Source organism: Carlito syrichta, unplaced genomic scaffold (genome assembly GCF_000164805.1).
Source record: "Carlito syrichta isolate Samal-C Ts95f unplaced genomic scaffold, Tarsius_syrichta-2.0.1 Scaffold130390, whole genome shotgun sequence".
NCBI lineage: Eukaryota > Metazoa > Chordata > Mammalia > Primates > Tarsiidae > Carlito > Carlito syrichta.
In genome coordinates this window covers 12,174-28,200 of record NW_007074486.1, presented here as the reverse complement: position 1 = coordinate 28,200, position 16,027 = coordinate 12,174, and the positions used below count along the sequence as shown (strand labels likewise).

General features: G+C 37.6%; 1 protein-coding gene across 1 annotated transcript in view; it reads left to right on the top strand.

The window, feature by feature from the left end:
- LOC103250393 (chromosome-associated kinesin KIF4A-like) overlaps positions 1–13,176 on the top strand; it is a 32,731-nt gene extending 19,555 nt beyond the window's left edge. The window contains exons 8-12 of the mRNA XM_021707998.1: positions 2,733–2,789; positions 3,744–3,929; positions 11,121–11,224; positions 12,167–12,311; positions 13,054–13,176. Coding sequence (XP_021563673.1) covers positions 2,733–2,789; positions 3,744–3,929; positions 11,121–11,224; positions 12,167–12,311; positions 13,054–13,176 — 615 coding nt within the window. The remainder of the gene's footprint in view (positions 1–2,732; positions 2,790–3,743; positions 3,930–11,120; positions 11,225–12,166; positions 12,312–13,053) is intronic.
- The last annotated feature ends 2,851 nt before the right edge of the window (positions 13,177–16,027 follow it).

The following is a 16,027-nucleotide window of genomic DNA, read 5'->3' as shown; positions in this document are numbered from 1 at the left end:
ATATTTTTTTACTTTGAAGAGGTTCTCAGTTATTGTCTTAGAATGGGGGGGGCGGGGCTGTGAGATGGAAACAAATCCTATTGTTATATATTTACATTTAGGATTATGGAGGCAGAATTCTGCCATGTTCATGTAGATATGTCACTATAGCCCTAAGCTTAAACCTTAGTACTATGAGATTTCACTGGGCCAAAAGCCAAACATAAACCCACAGTAACAACATATCTTTTTTTTTTTTCTTGAGTCAGAGTCTCACTCTGTTACCCAGGCTGGAATGCCATGGCATGGTCACAGCTACCACAGCCTCAGGCTCCCGGGCTTAGGTGACCCTTCTACCTCAGCCTCCCAAGTAGCTGGGACTACAGGTGTGTACCACCATGCCCAGCTGATTTTTTGATTTATTGTAGAAACCAGCCATGTGGCCCAGGCTGGTCTTGAACCCCTGGGTTCTGGTTATCCTCTCACCTCAGCCTCCCAAAATGCTGGGATTACAGGTGTGAACCACTGTGCCCAGCCACCATATCTTCTTCAAGGATTAACCTAACTACTTTGAGCCTGGATCCTCGGGAAGGCACTAGAAAAAGTCTCCAAAAGCCAGTGTTACAGGCTCTAATAATCTAGGATAGGCCTATAACTAGTCCTTTTATAGAAAATTGAAACATGGGAGTGAAAAAAGGATAACCATTAACCTATATTAGATTGATGTGCTGTTTTTAAAGAAGGTTTTAGTATGTCCTATGCTTGAAGAATCACCAGTACTATAAATCATGATGAAAAAGTATATGGGAATGCTGGAACTTCCTTTGCTTTCTCTTTGAGCCCCACTGGTTAGGAGTTTCTGGGCAGAATAAGGGAAATGCTTTACAAACAGCACTTATTAAGGGCCTGTTCACTCTTCACCTTAAAGTACTAAGATTCAAGTTTCAACAATTATGTAATGTGTCACAGGACTGGTGTAGAGACTGAATATGCTAACCATAACTCCTTTCTTTACTGTTAAGCTAATAGCTCTTTTTGCATATGACCTCCTTAGTCAGATGACTTCCTGGAAATAATCCTTTCTTCCCAGGGCTTTGATGAATCACATAGAAGTGGTAATCCATATGTTACAATGCCAAGTAAAGCCTAAATTCCAGTGGTGAGAACAGAGCTTGCTCATGATAGTTTATTTAAAAATAGTCCTAAGCCAGCTCGGTGGCTCAGCCAGTAATCCTGCGCCTTTGGGAGGCTGAGGTGAGTGGATTGCCTGAGCCCGTGGGTTCGAGACCCGCCTGGGCAACTTGGTGAGACCTCATCTCTGCAATAAATCAAAAAATCATCCAGGCGTGGTAGCGCGCGCCTGTAGTTCCAGCTAATTGGAAGGCTGAGTCAGAAGGATCGCCGGAGCCCAGCAGGTCGAGGCTGCGGTGGCCAGGAGCGGCCACTGCACTCCAGTCTGGGCGACAGAATGAGACTCCAACTCAAAAATATATATATATATATATATATATATTAGTCCTAATAAGTAGTTTTAGGTTCTTTTCTTGGGGGTTGTTGTTCCAATACCCCCCCACACACACACACACAAAATAATTAAATAAGTAAATAAATAAATAAAAACAATTTGCCATTCTCTGGGAGGGAAGTAGTGTTTACCCTTTCTCTCCTAGTAAGCACTACTTGGAGTAGCTACATATGATCTTTTCCTTTTTTTCCTTTTTCTTTTTTTTATTTTTCTGGATTTAGGAGGTACACCTGCAGTTTTGTTTCAGGTGTGTAGTGGTGAGGTCTGGGCTTTTCATGTAGCTATCACCCAAAAAGTGTACATTGTTCCTATTAAGTAATATTTCATCCCTCACCCACCCAAGTCTCCAATATTTATCATTCCACTCTCTGTGTCTATGTGTATACATTATTTAGCTGCCACTTATAAGTAAAAACATGTGGTATTTGATTCTTCTGCTTCTGAGTTATTTCACTTAAAATAATGACCTCTTAGTTCCATACATGTTGCTGCAAAAAACGTGATTTCATTCTTTTTTATGGCTAAGTAGTACTCCGTTGTGTATATACACACCACATTTTCTTTATCCAATCATCTGTTGGTGGACACTTAGATTGATTCTATATCTTTATGATCAGTTCTTATCTATATGAGGAGAAGAGCCTACAGTACATTTGTATGACTTCATGAGCACATTTTTCTGGGGTACCTACCTAATATATTTGTTTCCTTGTGGACTGAGGTCTTGCTACCTTGACTGACTATAAAATAAAAAGTTAAAATAACCCTTTATTCTATTTACTTTTCAAATACATTGCCGTTATTTGATATGTCTGTTCTTAGGATGGTGTGCCCATAAGAACTGGCTAGATTTGTACTTTAGTGATAGAAACATAAAAAGAAAGGATAGCATCCATAAAATGGGTTAAACTTTGGCCTGTGGAATGGCTTAAAGTTTACCCTGGTGCAATGATCTCTGGAAGGGCAAAAGTATTGCAAGAAATATGTCAGTTGCCATATGACCTTATTTTTTTTTTTTTAACAAATGCTACACAATTGCCCTTTATGAAGAAGAAAGGCTCTTGAGAGTTAGGAAATGGAAACAAGTGGCTTTTGGGGTTCTGTGGCTACAAAATGGGTCCAGCACCTTAAACAGTCTCATTTGAAGAAAATTAAATAACCAATATAAAATCCACTAGCAAGCCTCACTTCAGAATCTTTCCCTAAACCAAAACATTTGTTACTGCAGGATGAAACTGTTCCTTGCATGACTGCAGCCATTGATACTGCGGTGGAACCAGAAGCTGTAAGTAATTGGCCCCTTTATGTAGAATCAGGAGCTCTAACTGTGCCATTTCCTATAATTTATCACTCAATTGAAGAAGAGAACCTGTGATTGTTACCATCCTCCATGGAATGCCCTGGAAATCCAGAAATCTTTAGTGTAAATCTCAGCTTCATAAAATCCCTACCTTGGGTAAGCTCTATCTCTAATAGTATAACTGATTGTGGGTAGCAGGACTTCTCAAGGATGTAATGTTTCATATTTGTAATCTGGCTTACTGATTTCTTGTTATAGGCTAGTATTCTGCATCAACTATTCAGGAAGTTAAAATGAGGAGAGGAACAAATTAAGAAATTATGGCCATGTCAAAAAAGCATTAGAGGAGAAATAGAAGAGAATTTTTTTCTCAGCATTCTTTTCTATGGATAGGATACTATGGGCTAAAACAACCAAGGAAAATATTTTGAGTGCTCAGATCACAAGGATAGATAAAATGTATTAGATGTTGAATAAAGTTTATAAAGACAAAATGAAATGCTAGACAATGGTTTGCTTGAGACGAGACAGCCTTTTCCTTCTAAAATAACTATATGTCAGTAGTTTTCATATTCTGAACAAAGGAAAATACTAGTTCTGGTATTAGAAATAGCTGTGTGAGAATATATTAATTCTTTTCTCAATATTCACCATTCCTAAAGTGCCATTTCCAGGGCTTTCTTTCCTCAAAGGACCCCTTGGAATGAGGTAAAAGTAAGAAGTGTAGGCTAGAACTTAGAAATAAGGTGCTTGTGAGAGCAAGAAATAGGCTAGCTCAATTTATTTAGATGTTTAAAGCAAATGTTATATCAGAAGCCACAAATGTGAAGGAACAGACATATTGCTAATGGAGAAGTGATGTGAGATTTGACAAAACAGTGCCTAAGGAACTCCATTTACTTGTTTTTCTTATAAATCATTGTTCTGATTTTTTTCTAGCAAGTGGAAACCAGTCCAGAGATGAGCAGGTCTTCTGATGCTTTCACCACTCAGCATGCTCTCCGTCAAGCTCAGATGTCTAAGGAACTTGTTGAGTTGAATAAAGCCCTGGCACTGAAAGAGGCCCTAGCTAGGAAAATGACTCAGAATGACAACCAACTACAGCCCATTCAGTTCCAATACCAGGTAAACCATTTTCTAGGGCAGTATTTGTACATGACTATCATCTCTCTTTAAGTAAATGGGAAGAAAACAAGCACATCATTTTTGATGATGAAAAGACAACAAAATGTGCACAGTACAACTGGAGTTGTTTACGAAAAAGGATACATTCAGGATAGGGAACCTGTAATTTTGTTCTATTTAATCTAATGCCTTATCTTATGCCATAGGTGTTTAATAAATAGTTTGATAATGTTATAATAAATATGGTCCCTACTTATAGAGAAAATATGTTCTGATAACTATGCTTAGATTCTGAGAAAAGAATCTTTTAGTAAATGGTCTGGGTTATAGTGTGAATTATGAAGAGGTTATTCCAGTGTTTGTCTTTTTGGGTAAAAAATAAATAAAAAGTGAAAATTTAAAAAATTATGAAGACACTAGTGGATGTCACATGACTTGGCAAATGGCTCAACTTTGTTAAGTCTCACTCTGTCGCCCAGACTGGAGTGCAGTGGCCGCTCCTGGCCACCGCAGCCTCGACCTGCTGGGCTCCGGTAATCCTTCCGCCTCAGCCTTCCAAGTAACTGGAACTACAGGCGCGCGCTACCACGCCCGACTAATTTTTTGATTTATTGTAGACATGAGGTCTCACCAAGTTGCCCAGGCGGGTCTCGAACCCTCAGGCTCAGGCAATCCACTCACCTCAGCCTCCCAAGGCACGGGATTACAGGCTGAGCCACCGAGCCCGGCATGGCTCAACTTTTATCTACTTTAGTTCTAAGTAGCCCTTGCAAACTAACAATTAGGTCTTTACTTAAAGGCAAATCTTTAACTTTTGAATCACTGACCAAAAATGGCCCTTGCTCCAAACCTTATTTTCCCTTATAGTTAAGTGTTTCTCAGTGTCTGTGATCACAGAGGGATATTAGGATGTATGATGGGGGAAGGATGGATTGTTTTTCCATCCGGCTATATCCTACCACCCCCAAGTACTAAATGCTAACATTGAGAAACAGCTGTAGTAGTCATGCTTTTAAATACCAGCTTCCCTAAATTTTCAGAGTAAAAACAGGAAGACTTTCTCCTAGTTAATTTTCACCACTTTTTCCCTCTAGGATAGAGGTTACTTCCAAAATAATGGTTGACTTCCCAACTATAGAAGATGAGAATATAGCTGTCTAATCCTATCCACCCATGCATATTGCCTCACCTCCATCTCTCAAAATGGTTATAGCATACTTTTTGTTTAAATGCATAGTGTTTAAATTTCTCTGATTATGTAAATATGTTTAATGATTGAGCCACATAGTGTAATATGATTGCATTTTCTTAATTGTATGACTTTTTATATTTTCTGGAGTTACATCATTTTTTTCATTTGCTTAGTTTTCTATGTACCTGTCAATGATTTTATCTCCAAACATCTTGACAAAACTATAAAACTCCTCATTGTGGTAAAATGTACTAGATAATTTATTCATCCATTTCTTTCTTGAAAACAGTGTTCCTGGAATCATCTGTCCTTGTTTGCTTTCTGCCCAGCCATCAATCTGGTACCATCTTCTTGGGAATTTGCTTCTCTTTTCATCTCTGTGTTGAAACAGATCACATATCTTCCTCCTCTTAGGTATATCCCTTTGTTTTGGTGAAGTACAACCCCATTAGCTTCCTGGCAATGTATACTTGAAAGGAAAATGTTTTAAAGTTTTGCATGTCTGAAAATAGCTTTTGTTCATTTTTACACTTACTTGGCTGGGTTTAGAATTCTATGGAAGTTTTTTCTCTTTAGAATTTTGAAGGTCCTGCTTCATTGTCTTCTGTTTTCCATGTTGCTCTTGAGAAGTTCATATGATTCTTGATTCTTTGTATTAGGCCTATATTTTTTTTCCTCTGGAAACTTTCAGGATCTTTTCTTTGTCCCCAAGTATTATTTAATTTCACAATGATGTGTCTCGGTATGGCTCTTTTCTCATTTATTGTGCTTGATGCCTGTTGGGTCATTTTGATTTGGAATTTTGTATTCTTTTCTGGAAAGTTTTCTTGTATCACTTCTTTGAATGCCATCTCGCTCTACATTTTCTCTGTTTTCTTTTGTACTTCTCAGTCAGATAATAGATCTCTTAGATTTAGTTTCTGCTTTTTTTATCTCCTCCTTCCTTTCTATTTCTTTGTCTTTTTATTCCACTCTCTGGGAAATTTCCTTTCATTACTGGTGAATTATCTTATTTGCCTATTAATTTCCAAGGGCTCTTAGTCTTCTTTTGATCCTGTAATTGTCCCTTTTATACCTTCCCCCCTTTTTTTTTTCATGGATGCACTACCCATCTCTAAGGAATTACATTTTGTTGAGTTGTTCTCTTCTCCTTGCCTTGCCTCTGTTTCCTCCAAGGTTTTTTCTCTAGGGTGCCTGTTTTGGTCTCTTTAATGAAGATGCTTTCCTCAAATTTCTAGTGATCCTTGGCTGTCCATTAATATGTAAAAGTGAGGCACTAAAAGCCAATAGGAAGTTATATATATACATGGGTTTATCTTGGGCTAGTCAGTTTCCAATAAAGAAGTTATTTATTCTTCCTCCTGGATTGTGGGGGTGTAGTGGTGGTATGCCATCATTCTGGTAACCCAGAGAAAATAAGGGAGTTGGAGTCTCTTCAGTCATATGCAAATATTTATTTAATCCCTATCAATCTGTATGGTACATCATCCCTGCTGTGAGCTGTGTCTGATGTCTGTAAGTCTAGCCTCTGAGGTTCAATCTGTCCAGAAAAGAAGCCTCTCCTCCCCTCTGTGGTTGTGTGGCACAAATTGTCTTACTTCTTGGCATTCATCCTGTTAAGAGTTATATTTTAGCTGTTTCCATGCTGGAAGTCAGTTACTACTTATCAAGCTGTTTTCCTCTTCCAAAAGTCTATTGATATCTCTCAACTGCTCTCCTGTTTTGTGTTCATTCTTGTTGATTTATATCTCCTTTTTGGCTCATTTTAGTGAGATTTTAGAAGACAGCAAGTTAATTATGTAATTTAGTTGTTCATGTTAAACAGGATATACAATGCAGCCTTTTTTAGGTCAAGTGTATTTTGGCTTTTCCAGGATAAACAGAGGATTGCTGGTAAAGGTGAAAAATTAGTTCTTTCTTCTTGTTCTCTTCCCTACAAACATGGGGATGTGTCATTATACAAGGGAGACCCCCCAAAAAATCTAGAATTTATTTATAAAAAATTGTGTATTCATTCTTTCATGTTTACACTTCAGTTACCTTCTGTGTGATGCAGTACACCTATTAAGCTTTTGCCACTGCTCAGAACTGTTTTTGAACTCATCAATTTTGATGCCTTTTAGTGCTTCTACTATTTTTTGTTTTACCTCTTCCACATTGGCAACACATTTCCCTTTGAGGACTTTTTTTTATCAGGGAAACAAACAAACAAAAAAAGTCACTTGGGGCAAGATTAGGTAAATAGGGAGGGTGGGGCACGTGAGTCAACTCAGTGTGATATGGACAAGTTGTCCATGTAAGTCACCCATCATGAAATGAGCAAATGCATTGAAAGAATCTCCAAAAACAATTCACTGAAGCTGAACACAGCCTTTCACAGCAACCTAGCTGGTACACCGATACCACTGTGTTCCTAGAACTCTTACCTAGTAGGGGAAACCTGTACTAAAAGGGGCCCACCCTCCAAAAAATAATTCCAAGTTTTGGGGGGTTCTCCCTCATACTTGTAACCTCATAAGAAGGTGTTAATAATGAGCTGTAGCAGCCAGACTCGGTGGCTCAGTCTGTAATCCCAGCACTTTGGGAGGCCAAAGCAAGTGGATTGCCTGAGCCCGTGGGCTCGAGACCAGCGGGGACAACTTGGTGAGACCTCGACTCTACGATAAATCAAAAATTAGCTGGGTGTGGTAGTGCATGCCTGTAGTTCCAGCTACTTGGAAGGCTGAGGCAGAAGGATCACCGGAGCCCAGCAGATCAAGGCTGTGGTAACCGGGAGCGTGTCACTGCACTCCAACCTGGGCAACAAAGTGAGACTCCAACTAAAAAAAAAAAATACTCATAATAAAAATGTGCTATAGCTGTAGTAAGATATCTAATCCTTTTCCCTTGTTATCAAATATACTTGAGTTTCCAAACCTAATAGTTAAGAAGAAATAAATTCTTAATATAAACAGTACATTTTAATTACACGTAAGTCACCACCTCTCTTTTTCTAAGAAATAAAGACAGTTTTTAATTCTAAATAGTATTTTTCCTATCATTATAAAGAATTTCCATAGAAAAATCGGAGGAGGCATATGTTCAGATTCATGAAGATTACCATGAGTTGTAGTAAACCAGGACTCAAATATTTGAATAATTCCCCTGTAGAATTAGTGAGACAATTACTGACTAAATGCAGTATAGATAACTAGAAAGATACTATTTTTTACCTATCAGATTCATAACAGTTTTGAAGTGTCGTAGTATCAAATGTTGACAAAGATGTAGGAAAACAAGTACTCTCATTAACAGCTGGCTAGAGTGGAAATTGGAATAGTCACTTTGGGTGACAATTTGGCAATATCTGTTAAAATTGACAATGTGTATCGTCATGACCCTATAAATCCACTTCTCTCTAGTAAAGCCTTGTACAAGAATATGTCAGTATGGCAACAACAAAAAATCAGGTGGATCTATATGTACTGATTTAAATAAATCTTCAAGACCAAATAATTTTTTAAAGGCACGTTCAGAATAATATATTTACACAGTATAATTCTATTTATGTGTTTTGGTTTTTTTTTTTGTTTTTTGTGTCGTAGTCTCACTCTGTTTCTCACACTGGAGTGTAGTACCACGATTATAGCTTACGGAGCCGCAACTTCCTGGGCTCAGGCGATCCTTTAGTCTCTGCTTCCTGAGTAGCTGGAGCTGCAGGCGTGTACCACCATGCTCAGCTAATTTTTTAATTTTTTTTTTTTTTTTTTTTTTTAGAGATGAAGTCTTGCTATGTTGTTTCAGGCTGGTGTAGAGCTCCTGGCCTCAAGCAATTCTCCTATCTCAGCCTCCCAAAGCGCTGGGATGACAGGCATGAGCCATTGTGCCCAGTTCTATTTATGTTTAACACACAATTCACTTGGTATACACACACACACATATGTGTGTGCATATATTATATATTATTTATTTATATATTAATTATATTCTAGACATTTATAAATGTGTGGTACATAATATATAAAATACATAATATTTGACTCATTTGCAACTGCTGGCATGATTTTACCTCATCGTGGAAGACTGTCAGGTTTGTAATCCAAATAAAAATATAAAGTACGGAATGCTAGTCAGAATGGTGTCTGAGGCAAATACTGGATATGTCTGCAAATTTCAGTTGTATTGTGAAAAAGGTGACAGTTTAGAAAAGACCATTTCATTTGTGCTTAACGACAGAAGTTTGCAGCAACCAGCTTCAGACTTTTTTTTATTTTCACCTGCTCTCAGTATTAGGAAAATAAAATACTTGCCAGTCGAGAATATGTTAAATATACAGTCACACACCAGATAACAATATTTCAGTCAATGACAGACTGTGGTCCCATAAGATCATGATACTATATTTTTACTGTACCTTTTCTAGGTTTAGATATGTTTAGATACACAAATACTTTCCATTGTGTGACAGTTGCCTACTATACTGTACAGGTTTGTGGCCTTGGAGAAATAGGCTATGCCATATACCACAGTTAATATTTAATATAATGAAAGGATACAAAGAAAAATCAGCAAAGAAAGAGGCACTTGGGTAAAGTCTAGACAAAGCCAGGTATAAGCTTCTAAGAATTTTCTCCCTGTGGAGTCTCGGGAAGCACTTTATTTCTCTAGTAGTGTGTTGTTACAACCTATAAGAAATGTTGTCTCACCATACTGAGATACCACCTAACTCCAGTCAGGATGGCCATCATCAATAACTCAAAAAACAACAGATGCTGGAGAGGATGTGGGGAAAAGGGAACACTTCTACACTGTTGGTAGGAGTGTAAACTAGTACAGCCTCTGTGGAAAACAATGTTATGATTCCTAAAAGTTCTAAAAATCGACCTCCCATATGACCCCACAGTCCCCCTACTGGGTATATACCTAGAGAAACTCAAATCACTCTGTGAAAGAGATACCTGTACAAACATGTTTATCACAGCATTATTCACAATAGCAAAAACATGGAACCAACTGTGCTATCCATCGAAAGTGGACTGTTTTTTAAAAATGTGGTACATATGTATGATGGAATATTATACAGCCATAAAGAAGGACAAAATTATGAACTTCACAGCAACTTGGATGGATTTAGAGTCTGTAATACTCAGTGATCTATCACAGAAACAAAGAACCAAGTACCACATGTTCTCACTCATAAGTGGACCCTGAACAATTATAATATTACAAGAAAGGGATCGGCAGTAGTGGGAAACTACCGGGAGCAGGCGGGTGCAGTGGGGGATAAATCATATTGTTTGTGCAATTTAGGCATAATGAGCTATTCTTATCAGTTAGGGAATGGTGGCAACCCTACTAAAATCTAAGTTCCCAGACACAAGCCAAGGGCCGTCCTTGCAAGCAGGCCTTTTTAAAGATAGCTGTCTCAGGCCTGCTATATTAACTTTTCTGTACACAAACTAAAACTAAAGGAGATGAAGTTACTTTCCTGAAGATACTTAGTAAGTGTTGCAATCAAGACTCAAACCCAGGCATTTGGGTTCCAAACTTTTCCTACTACATAACTTTAATCTCCATTAATGCAAGAGCAATATTTTCAGTATGCAATTGAAGTGGTAATTTTTTTTTTTGAGTCAGAGTTTTACTCTGTTGCCCAGGCTTGAGTGCAATGGCACACTCATGGCTGTGGCAGCCTTGACCTCCTGGGCTCAGGCGATTCTTCCACCTCAGCCTTCCTAGTAACTGGAACTACAGGCATGCGCCACCACACCCAGCTAATATTTTTTATTTTTATTGGAGAGACAAGGTCTTGCCAAGTTGCCCAGGCTGGTCTCGAACCCCTGGTCTCAGGCAATCCTGTCACCTCCACTTCCCAAAGTACTGGGATTATAGGCGTGAGCTACTGCAGCTGGGTGAATTGGTAAAATTTAATGCATAGTTCTTTGCTTGTAAAATTTTGAAGTGATTTTCTTCCTGTGTCATGTAATGCTTTCTTTCTCTTTGACTTATAATATTTCTAGGATAACATAAAAAATCTAGAATTAGAAGTTATCAATCTGCAAAAGGAAAAGGAAGAATTAGTTCTTGAACTTCAGACAGCAAAGAAGGATGTCAACCAAGCCAAGTAAGAATGAAGTTAATAAATGTTATTTTAAGTACCAACTATGTGTGAGTGGTTTCGGAGGGAATAGAGAAACAGAAGACCCATTTACTGCCTCCAAAGGATTTAAACCTAGTTATGAAGAGGAGACCTAAATACAAGAAAAGTTAAATAATTGAGGTATTAAATAACATTGACAGTAAAAGAATGCCATAACAGGACACATGCCAAATAAATGTCTTTCTTAGACAGTAATTGTGTTAAGAGTTCAGAGGCAAGAGAGGTCAGTTCAGGCTGGTATGATCAAGGTAGGCTTTGTAAAAAGTTAGCATTTGCACTGGCTTTTGGAAGATTATCAGACCTTCAATACAGCAGCAGTTTATCTGTCCCTGCACTGATGGTAAATTTGCTTGTGAATAGAATTAATGTCCAGGCTACAGATTAAAAATTCAATCTAGCTGTATCCCTTATCAGTTAAGAATAAAATAAAGGTAGATAACCAGAACATGCCATTCTCCCTCAGACCTCTGCCATATTGGCTATTCTACCTTCTTTTTACTCGGTGACTGTTTCATCTCTCTGTTGAGTCTAAAGCTCATTAAAAGTTATGATAAATATTTACTTTTTATCTCAGGCTTGTATGATAATTGTCAGAAGTATTCCTTATAGCTAACATGAAGTGAAATACCTTCAAAGTGCCATCCTTTTGACATAGTTGGGGGGGATTATATTGAGGTAGTTGCATTGTTACATACTAAAAAAAAATGTTTTGCTCTTTGTATTAAGCTCCTATTAAGTGAGACAGTTTTGGTTATTTGGATGGTATTCTTTTTTTTCTTTTAAGATAGCCAGGTGATTAGTTGCCTCTTTTATATATATCAGGGTTGTGAATCTGGAAGTCTAGTATTACATCTCCTAAAGTCAGGTTTTGCGGATAGTCTTCACTCCTATGTCATCTGTGTTTAGGTTGAGTGAACGCCGTCGTAAACGTCTCCAGGAGCTGGAGGGTCAAATAGCCGATCTGAAGAAGAAACTGAATGAACAGTCCAAACTTCTGAAACTGAAGGAATCCACAGAGCATACTGTCTCCAAACTGAACCAAGAGATACAGGTAATTATTTCTTGTAATTTACTCCATTGGAATTTACAAACACAGGTATTCCATTTAGAATTATACTACAGAGGTATTTTCAGGTAAGACAATAGCAGGCAAGTGCAATCATTTCAAGTGTGTGAATTTCCACAAATACCCTTTTGCAGAACATTATGCTGATAGTCTTCTAGAATCTAAGTCATAAAACCTTGCTTTTATATTCAGAGTTTAATGTTAGATTCTCTGAAACCAAAGGACAAAGACATCTGCATACTTGGTGATATCCTGATCACTTTCCATGATCATGTGGCATAATTTCATAAAGTAGTAACAAGAAGATAGATACCTAGAGAAAATTCTTAGTTGCAGAATGCTCAACTTGTAACATCTACAAAGTGTTGATTCCAGGCCACTTATAATGAAACCTTTAGATTACAGTGGTTGCTAGGTAGATTTGTCCTTGAAGCATAGTAGATATTTCCTTAAATTTTCATTTATATACAGTAAATTTAGGACTAGATTTAGCTTTTAGGTACATTTTTCTTTTATTTCTTCAGAAAGTTCATTTGTGTAGTCTATACTTGGAAACCCTGAGCAAGCGTAGCAAAAGGTATTGCCAACCTAATCAGAAAACCTGTTGGTAACTTTCTCAGCTTATCTCTGGGTTTTCTCTCATCTTAATGGCAAGTCTGTCCATCTGCACATCAGCCTAGAATAAAATGCAGATGACTAATACTTGCACTGGTTTTTGTTTTTATAGATGATGAAAAACCAGCGGGTACAGTTAATGCGTCAGATGAAAGAGGATGCTGAGAAGTTTAGACAGTGGAAGCAACAAAAAGACAAAGAAGTAATACAATTAAAAGAACGAGTAAGTAACTAAAACTTCTCAAAGGCCTAACTAATAAACTCCTTCTCTGAGTTGAATAGCAATATGAATGCTTTACTTCAAATACCTGGTATCAAAAAATGTGACACTCATGAATTTAACAGCTTTATATTAAATACCTGCTATGTACAAGGTATTAATCTACTAGGCATCATTGGAAATAGAAAAATGAGAAGTACATGAACTCTACCCTTGAAGAATGTCTTGTCTAAAGGAAAAGGTAAGACATAATCTTGGATTTCTCAAATACAGGAACAGAGATCTGGACTTTAAGAATAGCATAAAATATCAAAGTAACTAAGAAAGGAAAGTATACTTCCAGTTGCAGTGAAAAGTTGATAGCCCAATAGGCCCTGAATAATAGGGAGGGTTTTGATAGAGATACATACAGGCATTTCAGATAGATGGTACAAAGACACAGAGATGACAACTTTGTAGATATGTTCAAGAAATGGCAAATGGTCCAGGTGGGATGAAGTACAGTAGTAGAAGATTCAAATGGAGATACAAATTGAAGCTGGATTTTTAAAGATCCTAGAAGTTTGAAGTTTATTTTGTTAGTAATATAAAGATTTTTTTTTTCTTTTGAATTGAAGTCTCACTCCGTTGCCCAGGCTGAAGTATAGTGCCATGCTCATGGCCACCCCAGCGTCAACCTGCTGGACTCCAGCGATCCTTCCGCTGGAACTACAGGCGAACATAAAGATTTTAAGGTTTTTGAGAAGCAAAGTTATATCAGCAAAATATTTAGAAAGATGTACCTAGGAGTAATTTGTGGAACTGTATTATTGAAAAACTAGAGGCCAGAACACAAATTACAAAGATAATATATAACCCAAAAAAGATTATAAGACCTGAATATATACCTAACAGAGCCCCCAAAATATAAGAAGCAAACACTGACAGAAATGAAGAGAAAATAGACAAATCAACAGTAATGCCATTTTCAATTATGTATAGAACAGTTAGGCAAAAGATCAGCAAGGATATTGAAGACTTCAACAATACAATACCTAGGATTTTTATATCCACATTTATAAGGGATATTGGTCTATAGCTTATATACAATGCTAGATTATAAACTAGACCTAACATACATCTATAGAATACTCCAACCAATAACAGCAGGAAATACATTCTTCACAAGTGCACATAGAACATTCTCCAGGATAAACCAAATGCTAGGGCATAAAACATGGCTCAATCAATTTAAAAGGATTGAAACAATACAAAATCTGATCTCCAACCACAGTGGAATGAAATTAGAAATCAGTAACAGAAAGTAATTTTGGGAATTAACAAATACAAGAAACTTAAACAACATGGTCTTAAATAATAGGGCAAAAAGGAAGTCACAGGGAAATTAGAAAATACTTTGAGATGAATAAAAAGAGACACAATATGCCAAAATTTATGGGCTACAGCTAAAGCACTGTTTAGAGAGAATTTTATAGTTGTAAATGCTATATTAAAAATGAAGAAAGGTACCTGTAGTCCCAGTTACTTGGGAAGCTGAGGCAGGAGGATCACTTGAGCCGAGGAGTTTCATACCAGCCAGGGCAACATAGTGAGACTGCGTTTCAATTTTTGTTTTTTTGTTTGTTTTTTGAAATGGAGTCTTACTCTGTCACCCAGGCTGGAGTAAGCCACTGCAACCTTGACACACTGGGCTCAGGTGATCTTTCCACTTCAGCCTTCCTAGTAGCTGGAACTACAGGCATGCACCACCACACCTGGCTAAATTTTTTATTTATTGTAGAGATGAGGCTCGCCAAGTTGCTCAGGCTGGTCTCGAACCTCTGGGCTCAGACAGTCCTCTCGTCTCTGCTTCTCACACCTGGCCCCATCTCAGTTTTTGAAAATGAAGAAAGATCTCAAAGCAATAACTGAGCCTTCCACGTAAAACAGTGAAGAAAAGAAGAGCAAACTAAACCCAAAGTTTAGGAAAGAAATATTAAAAGATTAGGGTGGAAATTAATGAAATAGAGAATAAGAAAAAAATAGAGAAAACCATTGAAATCAAAAGTTTGTCCTTTGAAATAATCAACAAATACTTACAAACCTTTAGGTAGCCTTAACAAGAATAAAAGAAAATTCAAATTGCTGAAGTTATGAATGAAAGAGAGAATATCACTACCAGTCTTACAGAAGAAAAGTATTATAAGGGACTAGTATCAACAACTGTATGCCAACAGATTAGATAGCTAAATGAAATAGACAATCCTTGGAAAGGCAAAAACTACCAAAACTGACTCAAGAAAGAATAGAAAATCTTTATAGACTCATAATAGAAAGCTAAATTAGTAGTTTAAAATCTTCCCACAAAGAAAATATCAGGCATAGGTGTCTTCACTGGTGAGTCCTATCAAACTTTTAAAGAAGAAATCGACTGGGCTCAGTGGCTCTGCCTGTAACCCCAGCGCTTTGGGAGGCCGAGGTGAGTAGATTGCCTGAGTCCGGGGGTTCGAGACCCACTGGGCAACTTGGCGAGACCTCATCTCTACAATAAATAAAAAAACAATTAGCCGGGTGTGGTAGCGCGCACCTATAATTCCAGCTACTTGGAAGGCTGAGGCAGAAGGATCGCTGGAGCCCAGCAGGTCGAGGCTGCGGTGGCCGGGAGGAGCCACTGCACTCCAGTCTGGGTGACAGAGTGAGACTTCAACTCAAAAACTAAAAATATAAAGAAGAAATAATACCTTTTTTTTCCAGAAACTTTCAAAAAATAGAAGCAGAGGAAACACTTCCAATCTCATTTTGTGAGGCTAGTATTCCCTGATAACAAAACCAAACATAGATATCACAAGAAAATTACAGGCCATTTTTTTCTTATGAATGTAGGCAT